The sequence below is a fragment of the Leuciscus leuciscus genome (genome assembly GCF_965113295.1).
Source record: "Leuciscus leuciscus genome assembly, chromosome: 7".
Classification (NCBI taxonomy): domain Eukaryota; kingdom Metazoa; phylum Chordata; class Actinopteri; order Cypriniformes; family Leuciscidae; genus Leuciscus; species Leuciscus leuciscus.
The window spans coordinates 44058761-44075475 of NC_138731.1; the positions used below are offsets into that span (position 1 = coordinate 44058761).

At 36.3% G+C, this 16715-nt stretch overlaps 2 protein-coding genes across 2 annotated transcripts in view; one reads left to right on the forward strand and one right to left on the reverse strand.

Annotated features, from left to right (window-relative positions):
• Positions 1–1558, forward strand: part of lcp1 (lymphocyte cytosolic protein 1 (L-plastin)) — a gene marked incomplete at its 3' end in the record, with an annotated part of 20893 nt that extends 19335 nt beyond the window's left edge. Inside the window, exon 16 of the mRNA XM_082174690.1 lies at positions 378–1558. Within this exon, the coding sequence (XP_082030816.1) occupies positions 378–510 (133 nt within the window). The remainder of the gene's footprint in view (positions 1–377) is intronic.
• Positions 1559–1617: 59 nt separating this feature from the next.
• cnot11 (CCR4-NOT transcription complex, subunit 11) lies at positions 1618–16163 on the reverse strand. The gene is made up of 8 exons (XM_082174753.1): positions 15949–16163; positions 14159–14516; positions 12422–12586; positions 12189–12341; positions 11383–11585; positions 9672–9874; positions 8137–8233; positions 1618–2989 (listed from the first exon to the last, which is right to left on the reverse strand). Exons 2-8 carry the CDS (start codon positions 14475–14477, stop codon positions 2792–2794), a joined length of 1338 nt encoding a protein of 445 aa, XP_082030879.1. The 5' UTR covers positions 14478–14516; positions 15949–16163; the 3' UTR covers positions 1618–2791.
• Positions 16164–16715: the final 552 nt, after the last annotated feature.

The window sequence follows — 16715 nt, forward strand, 5'->3', positions numbered from 1 at the left end:
TTACAAAAAAAAATGAACCATCACTGAACTTACTTAAGCTGGACTATGACACGATGTTCCTCTAGATCTGCTGTACAGCAGAAACAAACTTATTCTTGCATTATTGTTCTGTTATCACTGTAAAGCTGCTTAAAAATTCTCAGAAAAAAAAAGGTACAAAAGCTGACACTGGGACGGTACCCTTCAAAAAGGTTCTAACATGTACCATTTAGATACTGAAATGTACACTTTTGGTACCAAAATGTACCTTCGAGGGACCAATATGCATTCTTTAGGTACAAAGGTGTACCTTTTTCAAAAAAAGGAACCGCCCCAGTGACAGCTTTTGAGAGTAAAAGCGCTGTATAAATAAAGCGGACTTGACTTGTGTTTTTAAGGTACGCCATCTCTATGGCGAGGAAGATCGGAGCCCGAGTGTACGCACTGCCGGAGGATCTGGTGGAGGTGAAGCCCAAGATGGTGATGACGGTGTTCGCTTGCCTCATGGCTCGAGGAATGAGACGAATCTAGAACCGCAACCGGGATTATATACGCCTGCGTCTCATCGCCTTTTACATTTCCTTAATTTGTTATTAATATTTGCTTAGCTATTGGGTTCCTGCATACATGCAAATGTCATGCACCGTAAAAAAAAAATATATATATTTCTTATTTTTCAGGACAAATATTCAAACATTCTTAAATCAAGATGCATTTACCGAAGCAAAAATGATTGTTTTCTGAAAAAATGCTGAAAGATTTATAAAACTAGTTTAAAACAAGAACAAATATCTGCAAATGGAGTCAGAAAAATCAACTTCATTTATTAGGAAAAACAAGTTTTGTACATCATTTTGTATAACTTTTTACATCATAATTTTGTTTGTCATAATTGTGACTTAGTGTGTCAGGTGTTTAAATTAACACTTTGTCATAATTTTGACATGTAATAATTATGACTCAATATGTCATAAATTCAACTTTTTATGTCATCGGCTAATAATGATTTACAAAAGCATGAATTTCTTGTCTGTTTCTTCCAAAACAGTTGAAAAAGCATGAATTTCTTCTCATAACTAGGCGAAATTTTGGCAAGCAAAAATTATTTTTCGTTTCAGCTCAAACAGTTTTGAAGGTCAAACTCCATTAGCAGATATTTGATTAAAAAAATACTGAGGATGAATCATTTTTTTTCCTTTTCTGAAGTGTGGAAACAATCGAGATAGAGAATATGAATAAACTGTTCTTGACACTCTAATCGAATAAATCTATTAACTCAAGAGATGCCCAGGAATCTGTATGAAATGTATGAATTCATTAACCTCTAGATAAACGGGCCTAAACCCGTGTGAGTAGGGTCAAAGGTCACGTCTGTTCATGTCTTTGGGCACTGTGTGCGTATGTGGTGAAACGAGGAGAGAAATGAAGTCAGGCCAGTTTTGCTCTTTTTAAATGTTCAGGTACTTCCGGCTAAATATGATGAATGACAGTAAACACACGTTCACACTCATAGATCTGAGACAAATGTATATGTTCAAATGTCACTATGCAAATAAAAACAGAGAGTTTTGTAACTTGAGTGATTGTGCTTGTTTCACATTTCATAATCTGATAATAAAACTCATTTCAGATGAGAACTATTATATGTTAATCCAGCTTTACTCGTATACATACAGTTGTACACTCAAATAAAGTATTAGGTAACAGTTTACAATAGTTAATTAGTCCCATTAGTTAATGAGCAATGCATTTGTTACAGTGTTTATTCATCTTTAATCAATAGAAAAGTAGCTTTAGCCTACATATGGGCATTTTAAAGTGTAATATATTCTAATTACAATTCATTTTTGCAGTCTGACCTCACAATCCAGATTACACACACTGAACAAAAGAGTAATAACACTTATAAGTTATAAGGTTGATGGTTTATATCGTCCTCAAATATAAAAAATCCTGTCATCCATCTCTAAACTGAGGAGGAGTGTGACTAGTGAGACATCACAATATTATAAACATTAACATTATGACTTGGTCAAGCTGATTATAAACAATGTGTGATGTGAAAAGATATACAAATAAAATCTGACCTGTTTTATTGCAATGCATGGAAGCTTTAAAAATGATTAGTCTCAAATACTCTGCCATCGTTAACTTAAACATCTCCATTTTAATGTGTTGAAAGAACATACATCATTAACACTTTACATAAAGCCTTTATGTATAATGTATTATAAAGATATTCATAATGTTCGTTGCAATGCATTATATATTTTCAGAGTTAAATGTAGTATAATATTTCCAAAATTGGTTTGTTTTATTATACTTTCTAAAGGTGTAACAATGAATACGTATTATAACGGTGGTTACAATTATTCATGAGACCATACAATGCATTATAAGGTGCATAATTAATGCATTAAATTACTTCTATAATGCATTATATATGAAGGCTTTTGTGTGTTACCCAAACATCCAGATCAAACGTCACGCAGTCAAACGTTCACATTCCACTCATTATCATCATCATCATTGTTTATGGGCGAGATAAACGTCAAAAAGAACATAAAACCACTTCAAATTCAGCAAAACTGAACTTATTAAAGTCAATGAAGCAGAGGAGTCGAAACATACTATGAAGAACGTGTAAGTAACCACCGCTTTAATGGACGAAAAGAAAAAAACGCATCAGGATCAAAAAAAGGGTTGAACATGTACATGTGGGAACAGAAAACATGAGGAAGTTCATACGCTGTGAAGTGAAAGGCTTTCAGAGAGAGACTCAGCTTAAGTCCTGGAGTTCATGCACTCGTCATCATTTGGCCATCTTGCCCTCGGCCGGCATCTCTCCGTTATCAAGGGTCTTGAGGAGGCGAAACAGGCCCGCGGCCTCACGGATACGACTGAACTCGATGCAGAACGCCTGAACCTCGATGAACAGATCCTGAACATTGATGATCTTATTCCTGATGAGGGACTGGAGGAAGACGCACACCAGACGCACCAGACGGTTCTTCAGGAGAGGAGAGATCGTGAGAGAGAATGAGCACAAAAAGAACAGCACTCGAGCCTCTTTAAAGGGATAGTTCACACAACAATTAAAATTAGCCCATGATTTACTCGCCCTGAAGTCATCCTAGGTGTATATGACATTATTCTCTCAGATGAATACAATCAGAGTTATATTAAAAAATGTCCTGGCTCTTCCAAGCTTTTATAATGGCAGTGAATTGGAAAGTCCATACAAGTGCATCCATCCATCATAAAAGTGCATCCATCCATCATAAAAGTGCATCCATCCATCATTAAAGTGCATCCATCCATCATAAAAGTGCATCCATCCATCATAAAAGTGCATCCATCCATCATTAAAGTGCATCCATCCATCATAAAAGTGCATCCATCCATCATTAAAGTGCATCCATCCATCATTAAAGTGCATCCATCCATCATTAAAGTGCATCCATCCATCATTAAAGTGCATCTATCCATCATTAAAGTGCATCTATCCATCATTAAAGTGCATCTATCCATCATAAAAGTGCATCTATCCATCATTAAAGTGCATCTATCCATCATAAAAGTGCATCTATCCATCATTAAAGTGCATCTATCCATCATAAAAGTGCATCTATCCATCATTAAAGTGCATCTATCCATCATAAAAGTGCATCTATCCATCATTAAAGTGCATCTATCCATCATAAAAGTGCATCTATCCATCATTAAAGTGAATCTATCCATCATAAAAGTGCATCTATCCATCATTAAAGTGAATCCATCCATCATAAAAGTGCATCTATCCATCATTAAAGTGCATCTATCCATCATAAAAGTTAATCTATCCATCATAAAAGTGCATCTATCCATCATTAAAGTGCATCTATCCATCATTAAAGTGCATCTATCCATCATTAAAGTGCATCTATCCATCATTAAAGTGAATCTATCCATCATAAAAGTGCATCTATCCATCATAAAAGTGCATCTATCCATCATTAAAGTGCATCTATCCATCATTAAAGTGCATCTATCCATCATAAAAGTGCATCTATCCATCATTAAAGTTATATATAAGAACAACTGCTCTACATCCTTAGCTGTGATGGAGCTTGTTGAACATGTTGCAGCAGCAGTTGACCAAAAACTCAATACAGTCGGTGTGTGTTTATTGATTTGTGTAAAGCATTTGACACTATTGACCATGCTTTATTGTTGGAAAAATGTGAACAATATGGCTTGCGAGGGGTCACGCATCAGTGGTTAAAGAGTTATTTAAGTAATAGATTTCAGTATGTACAAATTAATAATACACAGTCTGATTTAGAAACAGTAACATGCGGCCTTCCTCAAGGTTCAGTTTTGGGACCAAAATTATTTATTCTTTATTTAAAGGAACACTCCACCGTTTTTTGAAAAAGGGCTTATTCACCTTCTTTCCCACATTTAGATAGGTGGGCAAATGCATTTTTGTCTCAGTGCATGCATTGTTTTAGTTTGACAGGGTCGGCGTGAGCTTAGCTTAGCATAATGAATGGAATCCTTTGTTGCCAGCTAGCATGTCCTGAATAAAAGTGATATAAAAAAAAAAAAAAACCCTACCTAATTACTTCTTGTGGCCTGCGTATTCACAACAAGTACAAATAGCGATGCAGATTAACACTAGGCGATTTCCTAGGCAGATATTGACGTGATATCTCTGCGCCCAAGTAGCAGTGCTTCGCCTGTGCTTCCCCCTAATATAGTCCCAAGTCAAAATCTGCATAGGAAATCGCCTAGTGTTAATCTGCATCGCTATTTGTACTCGTTGTGAATACGCAGGCCACAAGAAGTAATTAGGTGTTTTTTTTTTTTTTTTTTATATCACTTTTACTCAGGACATGCTAGCTGGCAACAAAGGATTCCATTCATTATGCTAAGCTAAGCTAGCGCTGACCCTGTCAAACTAAAACAATGCATGCACTGAGACAAAAATGCATTTGCCCACCTATCTAAATGTAGGAAAGAAGGTGAATAAGCCCTATTTCAAAAAACGGTGGAGTGTTCCTTTAAATGACATCTTTACTGTGTCTACAATGTTGAAATTTGTAATGTTCGCTGATGACAAATATTATTTGCTCTGGAAAAAATATGGATGAATTATTGCAACTGCTAGAAAAAGAATTAATTGTGTTAAAGAACTGGTTTGACTATAATAAGTTATCTTTAAATGAAAATAAAACTACATTTATGATATTTTCTGGTAATAGGACTCATAGCAATGCTAAGTTACACTTAAATGGAGTTGAAATTGAAAGAGTCTATGAAACAAAATGTTTAGGTGTGATCTTAGATAATAAACTTAGTTGGAAACCACATATTGAATACATTAGAAGTAAGGTAGCAAAATCAGTAGGAATATTGTATAAAACAAAAGATCTAATAAATAAAATAGGTTTGAGAATTATATATTCCTCCTTAGTAATGCCTTATTTGTCATATTGTTCAGAAATATGGGGAAATGCAAATAAAACAAATATAGCTGTATTAATTAAGTTACAAAAAAGAGCTATTAGAATTATTAAGAAAGTAGGATATTGCGAACCAACTAACAAACTATTTATTCAAAGTAATACTTTAAAATTTACAGATATTGTATATATAAAAATATTGGAAATAATGTATAGAGCACTTAATAAAAGTCTTCCATCTGGTATTCAGAAATTATTTAAGTTAAGAGAGGGTAGATATAACTTAAGAGGTCTGTTTATGTTTGAATGTGGAAAAGAAAGAATTCATGTAAAATCTAGATGTGTATCAGTTATGGGTGTGAAATTATGGAATGCACTAAAAGATGATTTGAAATTATGTACTTCTCTGTTTAGCTTTAAAAAAAAATTTAAAAGAAAATTGTTAATGATTATTCAGTTAGTATGTAAATTTTGTTAATATTATGTAAAAAAATAAAATAAAATAAAAAATAATGTATGTGCAGTATTGTATAATTATGTATATTGTTTTTTTTTTAATAATTTATAATGCTGATTCTTCAGGTATGTGGTTAAATAGGGTAGGCAAATATAAGCCTTGGCTTCAGCCTACTCCTTTTTTGGGGGGTTATTTCATTGTTAAATTTACCAGAAAAATAAAAATAAAATAAAATCAAAGTGCTCCACACGGCTCCGGCGGGTTAATAAAGGTCTTCTGAAGTGAAGCGATGCGCTTGTGTAAGAAAAATAACCATATTTAAAACTTTATAAAGTAAAATAGCTTCCGGCCAAACGAACATACAGATTCCACTTACGCCTAAAGCGCAACTTATGACATCAGAAGTAGCGTAGTGTGTTATGGCGTAGTGTACATTTCAGCAGTAAGTCTGCTTTATTACTAATTACTCGCATAAGTTGCGCTTTGGACTTAAGCTGAATCCTAGGATGGTTTGAGGGCGAGTAAATCATGGGTTCATTTCCATTTTTGGGTGAACTATCCCTTTAAACTAGGGTTGCACCGAAATTTCGGTTGCCGAAAATGGCATTATCGGTTTCGGGCCGAAATAAAAAAGCCAGCCGAAAATGAATGTCAAGCGCGCCCCTCCCATCCACGCGCAAGCGCTTGGGTTTCACTCACGGTCGAGCTGTTATCACGCGTCTGCCTATCAAAGATTGTCAGAGGGCTGTCACTTATTGCACAATCGATCAGACCGACCAACACAAGTTTCGAAAACGAAAATAGGGAATCGATTTTAACGGCCTTCTCTCGGAACGGGTCCATCTCGTCACGATACGCTCGCAGCGAACGCGCGTCACACAGCAGCTGCAGGTTCTGACAGACACACACACACACACACACACACACACACACACACACACACACACACACACACACACACACACACACACACACACACACACACACACACACACACACACACACACACACACACACACACACACACAGCCTATTTCTGCATAATATAGTGCATAATATGTAGCCTTCAGTAATGTTTTTCATTGATGTTATGGCAGACTTGTGTGCGTCTCAAGCGCCCTCTTTACGTTCGTCCTAATGCCTGTTTAGTTGTCCGTGGATTTGCCTATATTTGTTGTTGAAAACGGATCAACGCCAAATATAGGCAATTTACTAACGATTCAATGAACACTTATGTCTCAAAAATCGAACAGGATTTTTTTTTTCACAAAAGTGACAGCCCTATACGAGAGGACACCAAGGTTGCCATATGTAAATTTGTCCTGCAAAAATATCCAAAATTGTGGATTTTTTTTTGCACAACTTTTAAAAAACTATTTTATTTGATGGAACATAAAACTTGAAGAATATGATTTGGTATTATTATTTATATTTATTGTTAAAAATATTTTGTTTTGTTATGTAACTGATAATAAAAGTTTGATTATTATATTGTGATTTTTCATTTCAGATCCATTAAATTCAAGCAATAGTATAATTTTTTTAAAGAAGCCATTTTCGGCTTCAGTTTCGGTTTTCGGCCAAGTGGATCCTACATTTTCGGTTTCGGTTTCGGCCCAGAATTTTCATTTCGGTGCATCACTACTTTAAACCACATCTGCCTTTTCAAAATAACATACTTTTTTCCAGATTTCTCTGTATGCTTCTCAGATCATCTGATAAATGTTTTCCAAGTGTTAACATGCATGTTACATCCTGACTATATATGCTTTTATGTAACCAAATAATTGTTGTGGTATGGTATGCACTGTAGTCCACACAAATCAAACCACAACCAATCAAAGTTAAAAAGGATGTTCTTCCTCAATGTTTCTGTTTTGCTTTCCAGCACAAATATCTAAACATTCTTAAATCAAGATACATTTACTGGAGAAGCAAAATGACTGAAGATATTAAGATCAAAATTAAGTGATTTTTTTGCTTAAAACCAGAAAAAACCCCAAATCTGCCAGTTTTAGAAAACAGAATCTGGAAACATTTTGTTTGATCTATTTTTCAGGATTCTGTAATGAAAAGTTCATAAGACCAGCATTTATTTGAAAAAGAATATTTTGTAACATTATAAATGTCTTTACTGTTACTTTTGATCAATTTAATGCATCTTTGTTGCATTAAAAAGTATTAAATAAGTATTAAATTACATAAAAGTATTAAAAGTTGCTCACACAGATGCATGATGGTCCGTGTGTTTACCTGCATGTATTTGTCTTTGATCTGCTCACATGTGGAGATACAGTTGGAGATGTAGAGATGGATGAACTCAGGAGGAAGATCCACCGCTGTCGTTAACCTGTAGTCCAACACACACACACACACACACACACACACACACACACACACACACACACACACACACACACACAGTCAAAGGAAACTCCAGGACTTTCAAGGACTTTTCAAGCACTCCTTTTTTGTTTTTGAAGGACTACAATCAGAGATCGCACTTATCAAACAATATCTTTAGTATTTTTTTTAACTTAAATTACAGATGTAAGGTATCCAGATTCAGATTGTTTTATTTAGCACCTTACTGCAGTACATGAGATCCAGGGGGCGGAGTTGGATCCAGATCTAAGGGGTGGAGATTGGTAGGTTTAGGGGTGGGTTTAGGGATCAGGGGGTGGAGATGGGTAGGTTTAGGGATATGTAAGGTGGGAGGAGTTGGATCTGAATCCAACTCCTCCCCCTGGATTTCGTGTTCTGCAGTGAGGACCATCTCGCCATGTCAGCATTCAAAGCTATTTTCATGGCAAAAAAATGTAATTACAAAAATACAAATATCATATAAATACAATAAAAACCAAACTAACAAAACCAGCAAGTCATATAATACAAGATTTTTTAAAATTAGCATATGATAAATAAAAAAAAATCCAAAACTTTTTCAGGCATAATCTTACTAAATAAGTCCTTAAGTGAGGTATCTTCATAAAAGAGCAGTCTACTTATATTAAGTCCAGGACAGTCTAATAAAATATGTTTATAAGGTATAAAAAATACAACGTATTTAATAATATATAGTTTATAATGGCTATTATTGTTGAGTAAATAATATTTTATATTATAATGTTGGTGTACTCCGCATCGAGAAAAGGTCTGATGGGGGTTTATCAACTGTTCATTTTTGCGTGAAAATATTTTATTAGTGTTTTTTTTTTACGAAAAAATTACATTTCAAATAAATTGTATTTAAATAAGTCAAGCACTTTTCAAGTACCTCTTGGCACATATGGCTGTTTTCAAGGGTTTTCCAAGACTTAAATGTCAAAGTGTCAAGTACTCAAGTACCCTTTGAATGAAACGCTTACACAACACACACATTCACAGACGAAACAATCAAGATTTTATTCTCTACCTGATGGTGGCAGTATATCATTAGACTGTGATGTCACTGTTAATTGGATAATTTATGGGTGGATAGTATAAATGTTTGGACCGATTTACTTCCTCTGGTGGAATGTAGTTCTCCAGACAAGACGTTTGCTCCAATTTTTTCTATTTTAGTTTGTCTATTATTTACCAACATTCATTATTACCCCCTTGGATTATTATTTTCTCTTGTTTATTTATATCCCTAGACATTATGTTATATTTCTGTAACAGATCCTTAATAAATAATCTAACCGTTGGTTTGTGTGTGTAATCCTCTCTATGTTACGGTCGGGAACGAGCTGGCCGTGACCCCGTCCTGCCACAAACATGATCAGAGAAAGAGTTTAACGCTATACCTGTTGACCACCTCCATGGAGTGCAGTGACATGTCCATGTTGACCAGGACAGAGAAATACTCCGTGATCTGGTTGGATGACATGAGCTTCAGGAGCATCTCAATGGCCACTAGAGGGTTGTTCTCAACCAGGTCCGGTAGTTTGGCTGGTGTCAGTCCAATATGGTAAACCAGCTTAGGATCCTTCTCTAGTTCACCAAGCAGCTGACGAGAGAGAGAGAGACTTTTTTTTTTTTTTTATATACTTTAAGATCACTTTATTTACAAAAACATTAAAGAGATAAAAATTTTAGTAAAAAGCTTAAAAAATAAATAAAAAGCAGCTAGAAACGAACGCCAATGGATTTAAACAACAGAGTCTCAAGACGTGAAATAGCATTTCACTTTCTAAAAAAATAAATAAAGGTTTTCCCTCTTTTTCCCTTTACAATCAAAACCTTCACTCATGCATAAACTTGGAGACAGCCATCAGGGTATGGCACATTTACATCTGAAAACATCAAAGTCATTACCTTGTAATAGCTAAACTCTATATTGATACGGGATGTTATTAACCCCTTTAACACTGATCAGTTGATCCACCATCATTCGATTTTCCTTTTCGTGACAACCGAATTGCCATTTTAGCTAGCCCAAATAAAAACATTTTATGTACATGATAAACACAAGTCCAGGTCACATTTCACTTCAATATCAGAAGAGTAATCAAAGAAAACACAATAGCGTTCAAAAGAGATTTTTTTTAATGCTTTTCATAGTCTCTTCTGCTCATCTGAAAAGCTGAATTTTCAGCATCATTACGTGAGCATTTGCTGCTCAAGAAACATTTCTGATTATTATTATTAATGTTGAAAACAGTTGCTGCTTTTATTTTTATGGAAACTGTCACACATTTCATTTTTCAGAATTATCTGATGAATAGAAAGTTCAAAAGAACAGCATTTATTTGAAATAGAATCTTTTGTAACATTATAAATGTCTTTACTGTCACTTTTGATTAATTTAAGGCATCCTTTAGTAGTATTAGTTAAAAAAATAATAATAATCTTGCTGACCCCAAACTTTTGACAGGTAGTGTGTATTTTGCATAAAGAAAAAAAGCTTGTTTATTCCCAATGATGATAAATATATTCGTTGCTGTAATACTTTTTGTTTTTAATTCATACATTAAAAGGCAGTGCAACAAACACTAACATTATGTATTTTACTTACACTAACATGATGTATAAATAAATAAAATTTTAATATAGATATTATTATTTTTACATCAGAATAAAGAGATTGAAATGTGACACAAAAAATATGTCTAAATAATGAAAACAAAAAACAATTTAACAATATAGATTGTTTCAAAGCAGCTTTACAGTGATAATAGGAGATTACAGTAGCACAGGTTGTTTATGCTTTACAGCAGCTCTAGAATAAAGTTATTGTCCAGCTAAAGTTAGTTTTGATTGATTCACTTCCTTTGCAAAGATCATTAGTTATTAACTTAGCGGCCGCTAACACACACCGCTCTAACAGAAAACCCTTCATGCGCTCCGACCGCTCATTCACACAACAACAGTGTCTGCGGCTCGAGGACACAAACCTTGAAACAGGTTCCACGGTGCAGGCGTTGAAAAATGTTGAAAAACATCATCATCTCCGCGTAAACTTAAAAAACACGAAAATGTGAGCTGGACATGACTGTGTTTTGTGATGTTGTGTACCTGCGTCTGCTGTGCCGCTGATAATGGACTCTTGAAGGCTTTGGCCATGATGCGCTTGATCTCCACTCCTGTGCCGTTCCGCACACACATGGATCGATCCCACTGAATCCGATGATCCGGTTCACACGGGTTGAGCCAGGACAGCTCATCCTCACACACCAGAAGAGGTGGAGCGGGCCGGATAAACTCGGGACGAAAGTGGCCTGAGAGAGAACCAGACGGGACAGAAAAGACCCGTGTAACCGATGCATCACAATAAAAACAAACTAAACACTAGGGGTGTCACAATATATCACAATACAAAAATGCAACAATATGTATCATGTATAGTTCACCCAAAATAAAAATTACTGTGTGAGAAAAATTCAAGTTTACAGAGTTTTAGTGTCAGTACTGCAATAGACTACTATATATAATGTTGAATATAATGTATAATAATGCAATGGGGAAATATTTGTGTGTCCTGATAATGCCAAATGTCTTATTACCAGTAAAAATTGATAAATGTATCTAGTCGTGAAACAATGAAAGCATATTCATCTAAAATAATTCTGTTTTCAGCTTCAGAATCATGAATATTGTTGTTCTGGTGTCTCTATTGTCCTGTGCTTTGGGTTTCCAGCACCAAGTCCAAGACTATTCATTTACACACACAATGTAATATCAAATTTAACATTTTAATCAACAGTACACTTTCTGTTAACCTTTTATCATGTGTCTTAGAGTGTCGCAATAATATGGTATCGTGAGTTCAGTATCGTGATATGTATCGTTACACCCCTACTAAACATCAGTCTCACACTCACTTTCCAGAGGAGGACGAGGTCCAGTCACCAGAGACTCTGTGATCTGATTGGCCACGGAGCTGTCGAAGCCCGAGTTGGAGGAGTCTGGATCTGGGTCGCTAAGCAGGCTGGGAAAACTGGCCTTACTCTGAGTGGGAAGCTCCGACTGACGCTCTGAAAGAAAAGACATTTTCATTTTTGGGTGAACTAACCCTTCAAGCCTTATATAACTGCATCTGTAGTTTGCTTCGTACCAGCGAGTGCGAGCTGGAGTCCGCTGATGTCGATGGTCTGTGGCGTGGCGCTCACGTCCATGGAGGACACCTGTCTCGGCGTCTTCTTGAAGAGATCTCGAGGCGGCGCGAGCATCAGCTGCGAGAGGAAGAACTTCTCCGGCAGTGTGATGGGAGGAAGAAAGCCTGCATTTATGAAAGATTTATGCATTTGGCAGATGTTTTTATATCCAAAGCGACTTACATTGCATTTCAAGGTACACATTAATATTCTTATCAATTCTTGCTTTCCCTGGGAATCAAACCCGTGACCTTGGCGTTGCAAGCGTCAACACTCTACTGTTTGAACTACAGGAAAGATTGTATTATTTATATTTACAAAATATTTATTTCTATAGTGCTTTATACAATACATGTCGTTTTAAAGCAGGAAAAAACAGGAAAATAACAGAATCAACGATGCAAATTCAGCTGTAAAGCAGCTCTAAAAAGACTATTAATTCAGATCTATTCAGTTCAATAACAGTGTAAGTTATTTAGTTATAAGACGAGTTTAATTCAGTTCTACGGAAGACAATAGTGTCATTATTCAGGTCAATTGAGATACAGTATATAAGACTTTTACAGGAAGACTTTTCATAAAACCACTGAAAGTAAACTTATTTTACACAATTTTCACTCAATTTAAAAATGTTTGTGTCTATTCTGGATGATATATATATAGCTCGACATTAACATCAGCCATATGCGTGTGTTACTCTTTTGGCGTAAGTCGACTTGCATACGGACGTCTGCCGAAAGCTAGTTATTTTAGTCGATAAAGTTTTAAATATGAATTTTTTTTTTACACGAACGCATCGCTTCACTTCAGAAGGCCTTTATTAACCCCCGCAGAGCCGCTTCGAGCACTTTAATCATGAATAGATGCGCTTTGGAGGACTTCCGAAAACAAAAACCCATTCACTGCCATTATAAAGCTTGGAAGAACCAGGACATTTTTTAAACATAACTCCCGATTGTATTCGTCTGGAAGAGGAATGTCATATACACCTAGGATGGCCTCAGGGTGAGTAAATCATGGGCTAATTTACTTTTTTTTTTTTTTTTGGGTTAACTCTCTCTTTAAAGCAGGGTTTCTCAAACTCGGTCCTGGAGGGCCACTGTCCTGCACAGTTTAGCTCCAACCCTGATCAAACACACCTAGCTGTGAGTTTCTAGTGATCCTGAAGACATTGATTAGCTTGCTCAGGTGTGTTTGATCAGGGTTGGAGCTAAACTGTGCAGGATAGTGGCCCTCCAGGACCGAGTTTGAGAAACCCTGCTTTAAAGGGATACTTCACCTTTAGGCTTTTTTGTCCAGAGGCGAGAGACTACAGCCAATAGGAGGAGCTCGTTCTGCATGTGTTCAAACCGCCCATAGGGGGATCTCACGATAAAACGCCGTCTTTTCAGTTTCGAGTCGACTAGTAGCCTAGCTGTATCATTTCTCCCGATACTGCCCTCTGTAACCGGTGGGCGTGGCGTGGGAGTGGCCTCATAGGGCAGCGAAGCAAGTGCATTCTGGGAGTTGTTGTCTTTCATCCACATGAGCCAAAAATACATTTTCTGGCTTTTCTCAGTCTAGAAGGCACCAACTTCTAAAATAATTTCACATTTCTACTACATAAATGACCCAATTTAAATACACATTCATCTTTCCATCTTTCCCTGATACAAGACAAACACAACCAGAGGAGGAGGAGGAGGAAGAGGACGTACCTGAGAGCGGTTTCTCCTGCTCCTCTCCCGCGGGCGATGGGTTTAGCAGGTGCGCAAACACCGCGGCGAAGGGGTTAGCGGCCAGCGGCTCGGTGCGGTACATCTCCCACAGCAGGTACAGTGCCGTGAGCCTCTGCGGGGCGCTGGGTAGCAGGTCGGGCTGCTGCAGCAACATCACCAGAACCGATCCCACACGGAAGTGCTCGGCCTTCCCGAAGCAGTGGTGGAAGGCGGTGGACAACTGCTCGAAGCTGTTGCTGCAGGCGTCCTCCGACATGATGCCCAGCAGGTTCGACAGCTCTTTAGGAGCCAGCGTCATGATGATGCTTCTGTCACACAGGCCACTGGATCAGGAGGACTAGGAAGAGACACACAACAGTAGATGAAGTGAAGTCGGCATGAAATGAAGTTGAGATCATCTTTTCTTCGCTATTCTGATGTATATACGAGTGAAACGCTTCTCAAACAAGAATAAATGTAGGGGGCAGGGCTTGATTTTGATTGGATGGTTGTGGTTCGCTATTGGTGGATCTCATGATGTGAGTGACAGGTTGTTGCCCCGCCCTTGTCATCAGAGAAGAGAAGAGATGTTGCAAGAGGACGTTATTCTGATTCAAGATTACCAGGAACATCAATTTAAAACAGTGATTTGCACGTATTAATCATTTCTATAAAAAATACTGCAATATTACATATAAAAATAGGAATAGTCAATTAGTGACTTTAAACTAGATCTACGACACTTCATGAGTTTGATTCAGAAAGTAAAGTCTAATCCTGTAAAGCCTGACATACAAAATAATAGTCTTTTTTTTTTTTTTTATGGAAGTTTATTGAACCTTTAGACAAAATATAAAAGAAAATGTAATACAAATACATGTGTGTTTTTTTGTCGAGAATCATATTTGATACATCAGGCTTTTATGGCTCATATAATATGATATAGTGAGAATTTTTTTGCAGATGCTGATATTTATATGGCCAAAAAGTAAGATGAAATTCTGATGCTTGTAATGTAAATCAATGAGAACTTTATAACAGTATAGCAGATACATAATATGCATTTAATATCAATATCTGCCAGTAATATGTCTTAGTCAGGTGCTTCGTTTTATGATCAAAGCTCTGTAGTTTTAAAACATATAATGCAATACAGTGATGATTGAGAGACCTTCCTCAAAAGCCTGATGATCAAATCTGATAGTTGATACTCATGATTTTTCTAATAAATGATGTCTGGATAATCTGTTAACACTACAGTAGTCAACATTTGAAGTGGATCAAAACCTTTCATAAAAGTTATACATGAATTGTACACGTTCTTGTCTTAGAACAACTTTGATTAACTTTGTTTGATCCACTTCAAATGTTGTAAGTTGCTTCAGTAGCGTTGAAATATTACTACAAATATAAAAGTTTTTCTAATGTTTAACTTACTTTGAGCTGAAGGAGGACGTTTGTACAATTATACTAAAAGCCTTTTTACTCGCTAAAGAAGTCTAAACTATCAATCAGACGACAGAAGTTTGATCATGTTGATCATTTATAGGCCTTAGAAATGTGCTACAAATATGATACCAACGGTTTTATGAGGTTAATACATTTATTGTACAGTAACTGTTACAATATTCTAATTATTTCACAACATTTCTCAGCTTAATGAAACACATCAGACGAACCTCAAACACTACACGCAGTTTTATTTTTTACTTACTAAACTCCTGAAACTGCTGTCTATTTAGGGAACTCTGTAGGTTTTGTGACACAAGTCAGTTAACAACAACATTTACCTGAGTGGAGCTCATTGATACCGTCCCGTCAGCTCATGAATATTCAATAAAAAACCAGACGCGGTGACGCTCCAGTGCCGATATAACACTTATCTGAGAGATTTTACAGGTTAATGTTTTAATCATTAGTCTATTTCTATTCTATAATCTGAATCTTCTTCACTTCCACTCACTCATAACCGTCGCGGTTGTCGGTAAGCGCTTCCTGTGCGCCGAACGGATTTATGGGTAATGTAGTTTAAAAAAAATGAATACGGAAAACAAATAGAACGTCAAAAAAAATTGCGTTCTAAAATAAAAGCTGTTTTTCATTATTATTATTATAAACATAATATTCACTCATATATATACACGTCATTAAAAAAAACAAGGACAACTCAACAACGTATAATGACCCGGATGTGAATGTGCATTCCGCCTTGAATGTGACCCATAATCCACCGCTCTTCCTTTCCCACATTCATCGTACAGAGTGAGTATCTTCCTCTCGCTTATCGTCTATAAATCCAGCATCATCCGCGTTATTAAGCACTAATAATGAAGTTTAATGTCACATTTGTGTGTACAGACACATTATGAATCACTGGGATGCGTTTTGGCGTGTTTAAGACGCTGATGTGAGTGATTAAAGACTTAATGCTAACGCGTCCGTGACAGAATGAGACGCAAAATGATAAAGCGGTAAACTGCAGAATTACACTGATTTTAACCGGGTAAACTGTGTTTTAACGCGATGAAACCGTCAATTAAAGTTACATATATGAATA